Raw genomic sequence first — 14,322 nt, 5'->3', positions numbered from 1 at the left:
TAGAATTTTTTTTATTTAAAGCAAAAATAAATAATTTCATTTACTATTGCAAACATAATCTTTCTTTCACACAGCTAATTGCCATTGTTCAAACTCTCCAGCAGAGCTCAGTCGAAGTAGTCTTCTATGTCAATGTCAGGGTTAAGCAATTCTTCTCCATATGGCGTCAGATCCATCTGGTTGAGTATCAGGTTTTCAAATGTTTCTTCCAGGTCTGTTTCTCCAATAAGCACTGCTCCCACCATCCTCCCTCCACTGAGAACAACCTGGAACAAACATTTAATTGCAATGAGATGGACAAAATATTGATATTAGCTAAAGACTGTATACAAAAGACAAAGACACCCTGGCAGCTCCCATTGATTTCTGGGTTCCAGATTAGCCTTTGGTGATTTTAATTTTGAAGACTGAAGAAGTTACAATGCTGTGAAAAAGTATTTCTGCATGTGCATGCACGCTTCAGTACAGGCAACTTTAAAGCCCTCCCTTCAGCACTGTGCTAAGGTCGTCAGTCTGATACAAGCCTGGATTTTGACAAGGCCACTCCAAAACCTCTATTTTGTTTTTCTCTCTAATCCAGGGGTGTCCAACTTCAGGCCTCAAGGGCTGGTGCCCTGCAAGTTTTAGATATCACCCTGGGTCAACACACCTGAATCAAATGATTAGTTAGTTACCAGGCCTCTGGAGACCTTAATGTTAAGGAGGTAATTTAGCCATTTAAATCAGCGGTGTTGGATTAAGGACACATCTAAAACCTGCAGGACACCGGCCCTTGAGGCCTGGAGTTGGACACCCCTGCTCTAAGCTATTCAGAGGTGGACATGCTGGTGTTTTGGATAATTGACCTGCAGCATAACCAAAGTGTGCTTGAGCTTCAGGATTTTGTGAGAAGAAAAAAAATTCATGTTTCCATCAATTACAGCGAGTCGTCCTAAAGCAGCAAAGCAGTCCTCGACCATCACACTACCACCACCATGTTTGACTGGAGGTATCATTGTCTCTTTATCAAATGCTGTATTAGCTGTACGCCAGATGGAACGGGACTCAAGCCTTCCAAAAAGTTAAACTTTTGTCTCTCCATTCCACAGAATATTTTCCCAAAAGTCTTGGGAATCATCAAGATGTTTTTTGAAAAATGTGAGATGAGCCGTTTTCGACAGCAGTTTTCACCTTGGAACTCCATTTGTAGATAGTGTATACAAAATGCAGCTTTTAAATGATGACTATGAAGCTATCCAAAGCTACCTGGCCCTGTGTGAAAAATGCTTTTGTCCCGCCCTTGTTAAGCCATGACATAGTTTTCAAAAGCTGAGTTAACTTTCACAAGCTACACCCAGGTTTGTTTACTGTCAGACCTGTTGAAACAAGATGTTGTTTGCCATGATGTAGGCTGAAGTTCTCAAAAACAACACATCATGTCACAATCTAAAACACTCAAGAACAGATGAGAGAAAGTCTTTAACATCTGTCAGTTTGGGAAGGGCAATAATGCAAGGTTTTATTTTCTAAGGGTTTAGGACTCCACTCCAGTGAGATAATGGCAGGGATAGCCATTAATACATTCAATTCAATTCAAATTCTTTATTGTCCCAAAAGGGAAATTAGTTTAGCAGCAGGATAAAAGTAAACAAAACATAATATAAAATGACAATAATAGTAATAGAAAATCCCAGGACGGTTATATGCCATGTAGGAGACAGGATGCAGTAGGGACAAAAGAAGCCTTGAGTCTTTTGGTCTTCCTCAGAGGTACTCTAAAACGAGTGGCATCAGCATGAGATTCAAAACACAGTTTATGGTCAAGTACCACACCTAGATATTTATAACTCTCAACGATCCCAATATCAGCAGTTCTAATGATAGTAGGGGATGAGCTATAAGAGGACTTCCTAAAATCAATAATCATGTCTTTAGTTTTTGACACATTTAGTGAAAGGAAGGACTCATCACACCAATCCACAAAATCATCTACAATCTGCCCATGGCCTGACTCGTCCCCCACCAGAAGACTGACGATCACTGTGTCATCAGCAAACTTCAGGATGTGTCTGTTCGTGCTCGGGTTATATTTGTCTGATACAATTTGTGTGATGATCTGAAACATGTAAGTTTGATAAATATGTCAAAATAAATAAGTAAAAATTCAGAAAGGGGGCAAATACATTTTCACAGCACTGTAAGTACCAGTCCTTTTACCATTTACTGTCATCACATTGTTTATCCCTGCAGTTTCACCTTGACATACTCCTGGCCTTTAGTGCAGCGTACCAGCAGCTCATGGTCTGGCCCAAGCCCTTGACTATTAAACTTTCCCAGTAGGACCACCTGTGGAATAATCAGAAGGAGACATGTTTTTTAAAAAGCACTGTGAATCAACCTTGAGGCTAAAACCATGCGGCCCTGTGAAATCACCTTGAAAAGAATGAAAACCTTTCCACTTTGCATAGTTGATGTTTAACCTATTAGTTATCATTTAAATAACTTTGCTGCACTTTAGTAAAACATCTCTTACCTTGTAGTTGAAGAATTTAGTAATATGTGAGAAGAGTTCAAAGCAGAAGTCCAGCTCCACTGGTTCTGACAGGATGTGTGCTGCCATGCAACGGCCTGCATACCAACCCATCTGACGAGCTTGCGTCCATAAACGCATCTGTACACACAACACATACACAGTGTTACATTCAAATATGCATGACAGTGCAAATATGACAGCTGCTCTCCACACTTTTCTAACACTGCGCAAAGTGTCTTTACGTAACATGGTGTATGAAACGTTACAGCCTACTTTTCTTTTTAGCAAAAAATCTTTATGTGAATGTATGCGATCATGTTTTACAGGATGACTACAGCCATAAAAAAGCAGAATTAAACATTTTCTAAGATTAAACTAACAAAATAAAATACACCGTGAGGAGAAAAAAGGAGAAAAAAATTTCCAAAGTAAAGTAATGAGTTTAAAAATACTGACAAATGCTTCTTAATTTAAAAAATAAAATCCAGATATAATTATTTTCTTAAATAATCTCTCCTAATCTCATTTGTTTAAAGTTTGAAACACCTTCACCATGCAGTGCCGTTAGCTTTGTAAGCCTGTTCAAGCGTGCGCTTTCTCAAACCATTTGTCATTAAACTTGTCGTTAAGTCAGCGAACTGAATTACTGCTGGCACGCTGGGTCTAAACTGACACCTTTCAGTGTCGATTAAAACTCACATCTATCACAGTTTCACAGCTTGTTTCACAGAAAGAAATGGAAACGTTTTGTTGTATTGTACAAACTACTGAGAATTCAAATGCACGGGGATATTGTATCATATCTATCTAATAGACTCCAATTTGTGCATGTAAATGGGGAGTCCTCTTCACACACTGAGGTTAATTATGGAGTTCCACAGGGTTCAATGCTAGGACCAATTCTGTTTACATTATACATGCTTCCCCTAGGCAGCATCATTAGAAGACATAGCATACATTTACACTGCTATGCAGATGACACCCAGCTCTATCTGTCCATGAAGCCAGATAACACACACCAATTAGTTAAACTGCAGGAATGTCTTAAAGACATAAAGACCTGGATGGCCGCTAACTTTCTGTTTCTAAATTCAGATCAAACTGAGGTTATTGTACTCGGCCCTGAAAATCTTAGAAATATGGTATCTAACCAGATTCTTACTCTGGATGGCATTACCTTGGCCTCTAGTAACACTGTGAGGAACCTTGGAGTCATTTTTCACCAAGACATGTCCTTCAACGCACATATTAAACAAATATGTAAGACTGTGTTCTTCCATTTGCGCAACATCTCTAAAATTTGAAATATCCTGTCTCAGAGTGACGCTGAAAAACTAGTTCATGCATTTATTACTTCCAGGCTGGACGACTGTAATTCATTATTATCAGGATGTCCAAAAAACTCCCTGAAAGCCTTCAGTTAATCCAAAATGCTGCAGCAAGAGTCCTGACAGGGACGAGAAAGAGAGAGCAGATTTCTCCTGTTTTCGCTTCCCTTCATTGGCTCCTGTTAAATCCAGAATTCAAAATCCTGCTCCTCACATACAAGGCCTTAAATAATCAGGCCCCATCTTATCTTAATGACCTTGTAGTACCATATCACCCTATTAGAGCAGTTCGCTCTCGCTCTGCAGGCCTACTTGTTGTTCCTAGAGTATTTAAAAGTAGAATGGGAGGCAGAGCCTTCAGTTTTCAGGCCCCTCTTCTGTCGAACCAGCTTCCAGTTTGGATTCAGGAGACAGACACTATCTCTAGTTTTAAGATTAGGCTTCAAACTTTCCTTTTTGCTAAAGCATATAGTTAGGGCTGGACCAGGTGACCCTGAATCCTCCCTTAGTTATGCTGCAATAGACGTAGGCTGCCGGGGATTCCCATGATGCATTGAGTTTTTCCTTTCCAGTCACCTTTCTCACTCACTATGTGTTAATAGACCTCTCTGCATTGAATCATATCTGTTATTAACCTCTGTCTCTCTTCCACAGCATGTCTTTATCCTGTCTTCCTTCTCTCTCCCCAACCGGTCGCAGCAGATGGCCCCGCCCCTCCCTGAGCCTGGTTCTGCTGGAGGTTTCTTCCTGTTAAAAGGGAGTTTTTCCTTCCCACTGTCGCCAAAGTGCTTGCTCATAGGGGGTCATAATTGTTGGGTTTTTCTCTGTATCTATGAAGCGCCTTGAGGCGACTTTTCTTGTGATTTGGCGCTATATAAATAAAATTGAATTGAATTGAATTGAATATAAAGAAGCCTTGCAAACAGTCATATCTGGGACAAACTAATCTTGTTTCACTAAAATCTGTCCAATTGTCTAGAAGGAGTAGTGAGTGTTGTGAAAACTGTGCCTGTAAAATGACCCATAAGATCTCAATCTTGACCTTGAGCACAATTAAGATGATTAGCTGCTCATTGTGTCCAGAAGTAGCAATTCCTATGACTTGCGGATGGACAGATGGATGCTTTGCCCTGGCATAAGCTAATATATCTAATTATCTAACTTTTAATTGTTTTCCACATATAGAAGCTGCTTAAAACAGAAACAGTTGCTTGGCATTATAATTTTGTTTTAAGTCAAAAATCAGGAAACACATGGTACGCTACTTTTTCTAATTTTTACACTGGATTACTTAAACGACATGAGCAGTACGTAATGTTTAAAGGACAAAAATGCTGCACTGTAGATTAACTGACTGTTTTTTTACCTGCTGCCACAGAGGGCTCTGCTCCCAGCACGCAGTGCACACGTCACCTGCAGCGTACACATCTGCCTCGGATGTCATCATGTGATCATCTACTTGTAGGCCGCCATCGTCTGCAACCACAAACTTTCACACAGAGAAATGATCAGCACCAGTAATAAAAAAACAAAACAAAGGAAGATGTAGTACATATAAGTAAATCAGAGTGGTTGCTGTAGACTTTACACTAACTTTGATGCAGTGGCACTTTGCTGGAAATCCAGCAGCTTTACACAGGCTGAAAAACCAGAGTAATGAAAAAGCTCACCTATGCTTTACTGACATCTAGAGGCATTAAAACCACATTTCCACTTACAAAAACAGATAAGCCGTACAAGTAGGTCTCATGCAATTTGCCTTGCAAAACACTGAACATTACATCGAAGTGAGCAGACACGAGAAGAGGTAGAGTGTGTACTATTAGTGAGGCTGAAAACACTTGGGAATCAAGAGGGAAAAGGCACTTTATGTGGGAACATGAGTATTTAATGTAGCATAGCAGATACAGTCATGAAACTGTGTGCAGCTCAACAACTTTTGGTAAAATCTAACACGGTACTGGCCAGACGCATGACCGTACGATGAATGACAAATGGCACGAACGCATTTAATAATAATGCAAAACAACAACGTTCCCAAAGCCTGGAAGCTCTGGCAGAGTCACTAGGAATTTCCACTTTGCATATGGATGAGTTTTCTTACCGTGTTGCCTTGGAGAAAGGGCTCAGTGTTTGGAACGACACCTGTGGCGCTGACAACAAAATCGCAGCCAAATGTCTGGGCATTAGTCAGCCGGACGTAAACTGGCCAGTCTCCTACTCAGACAAAGGGCAGAGTGTAAAAAAACAAACAAAAAAGTGAGCAAGAAAGGAGCAGGGTTAGAGAAAAACACAGAGCAGTAAATTTAATCCTCACCACACTCAGTTCTTAGTGTTTGCTCTGGGGATTTATGAAGCTCCTCACAGGTGAAGATCTTTTCCACCTCACACTGGTACTCCACTGAAACTCTGTGGGACACCTGAGCAAATGCCAGCAGTGTGAGGGGATTCATCAGAACAGGAGGACAGTATGACAGGATAAACTGTGTGCTACACTCAGGCTTTTATAAACTACTAAATGTGTCTCCTACCATTAAACACTGCAGTGAGCCATACAACACATTATTTGATATTTAATCCCTGCCAGTAAAGTAAGTGTGGATTTGTGACTGATGGTCAGACAAATTATTGTTGTGTTGCTAACCCAGGGACTCACTGAGTCTAGTAATCCAAAAAGTCTGTATTTTGAAGATTTTTTAAAAATTTTTACATAAGCTACAACCATTAATTTCAGCCTTATGAGGCTAGTATTATTGCAACCAGGTTGAAATGGTTAGTAAAACAATGTTAAAAAGAAGCAAAAAGCAACTTTAGAACCTAATACTGTTAAACTTTTAGATTGTCCGCTTGTTCAGCATTTCGTGTAGTTGTGAACGAGGTTAGCAGTAATTCTGTGCTGCCTCACCACCACAGCCTACGTTATTTTTGTGTGCCGAAGTGGAAATAACCACTTCCCCATTTCTCTCACTGCATTTTTGCCATGTCTGAAACAAACAACCTTACATCATCTGTTAGAGATTTTACTGTACAGTCACAGTAAAAAGAAACCCTCTTTTAGGTTTAAGGTTCGACATATCAAGACAGATTAAAAATCATCTGAGCAGATCTTAGAATTAGTTAAATACGCGATCACATGAAACACAAAACTAGTGTGTGGAACACCACTGCTTACTGCTTCCGTATGATTTAAGAGGGTAAGCAGCAGTCAGGTGCTGCTGATCAAATGCAGATGATTAACTCATCATCAGCAAGTGTGAGCACCTTTCTAAAAGCAGGGGTTTTGGCAGTTTGTAGGTCTGGGCTTTTAGGTCTGTATTTATGCAATTTTGTGACCTGATATGTAAAATCTTAGATCTGACAGACGGTGTACTTTCTTTTGACTGTGACTGTATAATGAGGAGACATGGCACTGAAACAAACCTGAATAGAAATTTATGGGAAGAGTTCTGTAACATCTCATAGTGGTTATCACTGGGCCTGTGTGTGTAGAATTTGCATGTTGTCTATGTGCCATTTGACTGTTGGAGGAGTCAAAAGATTTACATGATTGGTTAACTGATGATTTTAAACAGGCCACGACAGTCAGATAAAGCTTTTAGAATAAAGTACATTATGAATGCACAGTTAAAACTGAGTGGTCAGCATGACTGGAAAAGAAGTATAACCTGGGTGAAAAAGCTTTTTAAACCTTATTTGCAATGTTAGCAAAATGTTTTAATCCTTGTTTAATCACATTTGACTTTCTACACTTGCAGTTCAATGACATTAACTTAACTACTAAAATAAAAAATGTTTTTCCATTATAGCTGTTGAGTAGCAAGATAAGGTTCAAGAGGGATTTTGATACTATGAATCTGATAATGAACCAACAGAAGGTACCCGCAGCTATGCTATTAAGTTAATGGGCGTTAGGGTGTGAACCCATTTAGCTGCACTGCAAAATATAACAATAGGTATCTTAGAAAGGCGGAACAACACAGAGGAAGTGACATGCATTTAGATAAAGATCACAAAACTAATTTCCCAAATTAACTGTACTGTTTTTAAGTTAAAAACACATTCTAAAAATTCAACTACCACAGAAACAGAACATGTAAGACATTTTAGGACCTTGTTCAAACAGAACATTAGCCTTTTTTTTTACTCCCCACAGACTTCAACCACGCATACAGGATCTCACCTGCTCTGCTCCTCGAAGAGCTATTCCTTCATGCCAGTCAGGACCCAGGGCACTTCCAGAATCCGTAGGACCGTGACCGTACGCTTGTGAGCTTCTATCTGAGAGAAGACAAACATTTGCTTTATATACTTTTTTCTGTACTAAAGGAGAGAAGAGCAGAAGTGTAGAACAGGAAGGAAAAGAAAGAACCTGCTGTGAAGATGTGTGAGCCTCCGGGAGCTGCTTCCTCTGTAGTGAAGCGAGGCCTCTTACAGGGGGCAGCTGCCTGGGGTTTGTCGGCCTCAAGCGATGGGATGAGGAATTGTGCTGCTCCTGCGTCAAAGAATGTGTTTCCTATGGCCTTGTCCTTTACCGCCCAGATCACCTCACAGCCTTCCACCTCATACCTAAAGATCACAAAGTTCACAAGTACTCAGTAAAGCATGAATAACTGTGGGCTCAAATGGCATTCTGGCTACAGCAGACTTACACTAATTCCAAGGCAATTCCTCCATTCCCAACAATAACAATCCTCTTAGCTTTGGATAACCTCTTCTGAAACTCCTTTAAAAGAACAAAGAAAACTAGTGACACATCTATGTTTAAAGGTTATTAATAAAACACAATCATTTACAGACAGACTATGTGCAACTAATGCAGATGTAGAAAATACACAAACACCCTTTTTTTGTTCAGTGAAACCAATAAGATCTTACAGAAGCTGTAATAGCTGAAATTCAAACACTGTTTAATTGTACAGGAGCTCAAAGGGTTAGTAGACTGGTAATTAGTCGCTAATGCCACATCCAGTTAAGTAATATCACCTTAATGAAGACCAGAGAAGAGGGACTAAAATACAAGGACAAGCAGTCAAGCTGTTTTCTTTGGACAAACTGTTTGGTGTTACTATGAAAGTCTTATGAGGTTAGTTTCCTCAGGAATTTCAGACCCACATGCTACTAGCTACACAAACATCCAGAAGATTTGGCTTGTACCTGAGCACTATCTGTGTCCCGTATCCCCAGCACGTAAGGGTTGTCCTGGGTTAGCAGCTTGGGTCTGGCACCGCTGCAGATACACAGCTTCTTGTAACCAAAAACCCGGCCATCTGCAGTTTCCACACACTGACGAAGAGAGGAGCATTACATGGGAAATGGCAATCAATTGTGAGCTTTAACCGTTTTATCTCACAACCTCAGTTTCTTGAAAAAAGGTGTGATTTAAACATAAAGGTCATCTTTTAATCCTCCTAGCCTTGTAAGCATTTAACACATTTGCCTAACACACAAAAGATCTTAATTTACGATCCAGGAGGAGACGCAAATCCCTGAGAAGGGGTTGCAATGTAAGAAAAAATCTCATCAAACCAAATCTCATCCTTAATCCTTCGCCCCATGTTCTTTTTGTGTTGTGTTATGCAGGCCATAACACAGTTTTCTTTTCCAGCTGAAGATCTGCTACACTCACCTTTATTAAAGCTCTCAGCACCTCTCAAGTCAAATTAATTATTGATAATCCTAAAAGCTGACGTCTAAAATGAAGGCACAACCAGTACAGACTGACCTGCACGACAACCTTCACTTCACTTTGAGCTTTGATTTGGCTCATTATCTTTGATTACGAGACATGTCACTAAACTCGTAACGAAGTGCTTCAAGGAAAGCAGCAAACTTTCATATCAGGCAAACTATAACAACATTGCGTAACATTTATATTTCAATTACCACATTTAAAAAATTACTTGCATATTTGCAAGTTATGATATAAAACGCAGTCTCTTGACTGTTATGTTGATCATTTATTTTCATGAGACAGAGGACGCACCATCTCCTCTGTTTTCCTAAAGAATGATGCAGCGTAATGGATAAGCTAAAGGAGGCACCGTTCATTATAGTGAAATTCACTATTGTACTGCAACAATAATCTCATTCTTGTTCCATGGAACCTGCCCACCATATGTCCACAAGGTGGCAATAGTACACAGTTAATAGTAAAGTGCTTGTTGCATGAAATCAGTTTGCACTCTGCTATAATTACAGTAAGTAAACAACATGTGTGGCCTTTGCTGTCACATATGCATCCTACATGCGGCCAAACCTTACATGTGACTTTGTGTGGAGTGATTTAACAGCAGAATGGATGATAGTAAGGTTGGGGAATTTTTCTTCCAGAACACTAGATGGTTGCTCCTCCACGTCAAACTCTTCCAGTGTCCTGGACACCTTTGAAAGGAGGACAGTGGAAAATTACAGCATTAAAAGCCATTCAGAGAAGTGATAAGATAGCCTGTTGATAGTCAAACCCGAACAGTAAAATACAGTGTGTCCATGATGATCATATTATGTTTTTAAAGGCAGCTTGTATGTGAATCATAATGAATCATCATAATGAAATACTGATTATTTCTTTTTTTTAATACAGTTGATGACTTAAAATACATGAGCGCATGCATTTGTAACGTGGGAGTTTGTGAGAACAAATCCATAACTCTGTCAGAGATGAAGCTCCCACTGAGCTACCGCCACCATCATCGTCATCAATGTCCCTCTGACCTGCTTGTAGTTGGTCACTGCCTTGATGTGGGGACCTGCAGTTATCAGAGCCACGTCAGCGGACGGAATCTGGGACGACAGCTGTCAATGTAGATTAACATGTACGTTAAGTAGCTACATGGCACACGCATTGTACTAGCAAAGCTTTTACATGCCATTCATCTCATTTCACCTGCTCCACACATGTCACGCCAGCGATGCCACCCCCCACGACCACGAACTGAAACGTTTTCTCTTTTTTATTTTCCATTCTTCTGAAATGATCAGCTAACAGAACCTAGCTAAAACCAGACCCTTAGTATTCTGAAGACGCCTAAATTTGTTTTAACAGTCAAAAGATTTCTCGGACACTTTCCGCCATAACGAGGAGACGTCTGCACACATTAGAAACGTGGAAGCCCAACTGGCTGTCGGGCTGAAATATCAAAAATACTTTAAAGTTATTCTCGAAGAAGCGAGGTTGATTTAGCACACATGAGACTGATGCTGCGTTTAGAAAGCCTCGGAAATTAGAAATTTTAAAATTAAAAAGACATCATTTACGACCTCCGCACGCTTAACATTTTACAAATATGAAACTGAATCCACTTGGAGTTAAGTGAGCAACTGTCTTAAAAGCCATTAGTGAAAAAGTTCAGTGAAATATTATGAAATGAATGAACTTTGATTCTAATTTAACAGATTTAAAGGACTGTTAGACAGCTAAAATCGATATAGATAGAGAAAGTATGGTTAACTTTTAAGGTGCTATTTTGTTTGGATTTTACGTAAGGTGGAAGTCACAGTTAAGTAATCTTACCATATTTTGACATTTCTCTGGGTTGGAGAAGAGGAATTCCGATTTTCGGGTGTTTACGAATGCAACACGGCCACAGTATTGTAACTTCCGTGTTTATGCGTAGCGACGGCAAGCGACAGGAAAACCTATGAAACGCGTACATCTAGAATTTAGATATTTTTTTTCTTTGCTTTATTTCATCGACGTGTGCTTGTGACATCTAATTCCTAAAGAGCCATGAATATTTTCCAGGAACGAAAATATATGTTTGTGCCTAAACAAAGGTATGGTTGACTAAGAAGCAGGACAGATTAAACATTTAATCATTTAAATTTTAGTCTTCTAATAACAGTGGGTTAGATTTAGAAATACCGTAGCCTTGTAGTCATTGTTTCTGCTTACTACCTAATGTTTTGTGTGCTATATACGAATTAGCTATGGATCACAAAATGTCTTGTACATACAGTAATGTGCAAACTTCTTAATTTTGTTACTATGTTACCCTACTTCCTTGTAATTTTTTTAGTGGTCTTGAGTAATAGTTCATCAGAAGTTTTTCTTTGGAAATTTTTTTTTTTTCACTCATAGCTGACCGTCTTCAGAAGATGTGTTTGTTTGTTAAGCACCACACCACAATGAATCATTCAAATGTAAAATAAAAAGTCACCTAACTCGAGGAATGAACCAGTGTTGTGTCTACACATAACAACAAAGAACTAGTTCGTATTAGCAGCACTGTTGCTATCAGCTAGTCTCAAAAACGTATTCCTTTTTTTTTTTTTTTTTTTTTTTTAGCTTTTAGACAGAAACGTGCATATCTCAGCATGGTGTCCTGAGATATGCTCTTAAAGGGAGGGGAAAGCTGGGCAAACGGAAGAAAAGAAAAGAAGTAGTGACAGGCCCAAAAAACTAGAGCAGATGTACTGTATTTTCATTTATGTTTGGACATGTTTCAATAAATGTTTCTAATTTTCTGTGCAACATGTAAAGAAATATGGGGTGCCTCAAAATTTTTGCTCAGTACTATTGGATACATTTTACTTCCCCGTTTAATTGTTAGTGTTTGCGTCCATATTTTTTTACCTCTCTGTTTAATCTTTTTGTGTAAATAGAAACACAGTCAAAGAAGCAATAACAAAATTAAAATCAACAACAATAAAGGGTGTTGTTTCAGATTTCAGAACCAAGGACAGCACTGTTTGTTTTGTTCAGAAGAGATCTGTCCATAGCACTGAAACAGGGTGGAGGTCATTGTTTGGAGACAGACTGAGTTTTGTACCCTGTTTTTTGTGATTGCAAATAAATAATATATAATATAATGAAGATCTCTTATGCAACATGTATGTGTCCACGTAAGTCCCCATTTGAAGATACAAATTCTTGAAACATTCTTTAAGAAACTCAGAGAAAAGGCTCAAACAGCTCGAAACAACCAGCTTGTATTAATATTTTGGATTACATTCAGATATTATTAAGAGAAGTGATGCTACACTGGCCTTAAGTGTAGCTCGCCTGGTCTCTGGATAAAATGACCCTCTGTCTTATTGTTGTTCATCAATAATTCTTCTTCTTATTGTTATTATTATTAATAATATTTGCATCGTTATTTCATTATATTACATATTAATGAAGCTTACATTCTTTCTGGTTATATACAGTCAGTCCTTTAGTTTTAATGGTTTATGTTTCAGGGCATAAGACAAATAATCTATTCCTTATTAGATCTTAAAAATGTGAAGACTACAACCTCAGATAAACTACAGAACATGACCTGTTAGACCATGTTATTATTTATTTAACACCAATTAAGCCAAAAGCTGCTCATTTAACTGCAAAAGCAGTATGTGAAAAACCAATAATAACTCAGATTAATGGTTTCCTGTACGACAGGCTTATGAAGAATATCTTTTGAGTTTCTTCATAGGTTAGAATTTAGGCTTCAAGTTTTCCATTTATTTCACCTTTATTCCCTCAATCATGTTGTCATATTTTAGTCTCTGTGGTAGGTGTTTTTCTGTTTGTCATACATCCTGTTTTTTGGGGATTTTTTGGTAGCGCTTCTCTTGTATGCATTGGATTTTAGCTCCCTTGTCTTACTATGGCTGTTTAGTTTTAACTGTGTTTAGTTTTTAACTGTGTACTCTCGAGTTTCCCATATTACCTCACATGCCTACTTAAAGCATCAGTCTAGTCTAATTCTTTGTCTCGTTGAATTGCTGCCAACTGTTACTTCCTGGCAACTGAAAAGTAGTCAAATATCCAGCCAGAATAATGCCAGGAGTGTGTTGATGACTACCAAAGAATCTGGTTGAGGTGCAACTTGTTGCTCTTTTCTTTACTTGTGATATTCATATGTGTTATATTTGCTGTAATTTGTGAAGCTCTCTTGGCATATATATACATATATAATACATATATAATATATATATATAACAATAACACTTTCAGCATCAGAGAAATTAATCATTTTAGTCACTACAGAGACCCTTTATTACTGTAAAAGACATGTAAATCAATTTAGTAGCGAGAGGAGGTTAAAGTCCTTTGTTTTGAATTTTGGTGGCACAGCAACCTTCTTGTTTATATTGAAACACAACTGTACCTTTAATGCCACCGATCAATGTGGTCACCAGGCCATGAATCAGATCTAAAATTCCATCAAAACATTCATCAACCGTCATTACCGCAGTGATAAACAACCCCGCAGCAGATAGCAGTTGCAGTGCCATTTGTGGTTTTACATGAGGCAATCGACAGATCTTGACATGATCCCCATTCACCGTCAGAGTGTTTGGGGGATAATGGCTGCATTGTTTTTGGATTCATCAGCAAAAGCCGGCATTTGTTCTATTTTTGAAAAACCTTTTATGCAGGTGCTAACCGTGCATGGGAGTGTTGATGTCAGTGTCTGAGATGATTGGGTCGCTGCTAATCAAACAGAGGTTAATGCTGTGCGTCATACGTCGCCTCTTGATATTCATTACCCTGAATAA

The 14,322-nt window shown here is 38.8% G+C and overlaps 1 protein-coding gene across 1 annotated transcript; it reads right to left on the bottom strand.

Annotated features, from left to right (window-relative positions):
• Nucleotides 1–11,028, bottom strand: pyroxd1 (pyridine nucleotide-disulphide oxidoreductase domain 1). Its single transcript, XM_085376007.1, has 13 exons — nucleotides 10,724–11,028; nucleotides 10,552–10,632; nucleotides 10,102–10,221; nucleotides 8,995–9,123; nucleotides 8,490–8,563; nucleotides 8,210–8,406; nucleotides 8,021–8,118; nucleotides 6,158–6,260; nucleotides 5,945–6,057; nucleotides 5,207–5,329; nucleotides 2,513–2,650; nucleotides 2,236–2,325; nucleotides 1–266 (listed from the first exon to the last, which is right to left on the bottom strand). Exons 1-13 carry the CDS (start codon nucleotides 10,799–10,801, stop codon nucleotides 108–110), a joined length of 1,503 nt encoding a protein of 500 aa, XP_085232133.1. The 5' UTR covers nucleotides 10,802–11,028; the 3' UTR covers nucleotides 1–107.
• Nucleotides 11,029–14,322: the final 3,294 nt, after the last annotated feature.

This window comes from Diplotaxodon limnothrissa, linkage group LG17 (assembly GCF_057381915.1).
Source record: "Diplotaxodon limnothrissa isolate DT_005_m linkage group LG17, D_limnothrissa_male_GT1.1, whole genome shotgun sequence".
Classification (NCBI taxonomy): domain Eukaryota; kingdom Metazoa; phylum Chordata; class Actinopteri; order Cichliformes; family Cichlidae; genus Diplotaxodon; species Diplotaxodon limnothrissa.
The sequence above is the reverse complement of the archived record's forward strand: the minus strand, read 5'-3'. Positions and strand labels throughout refer to the sequence as shown.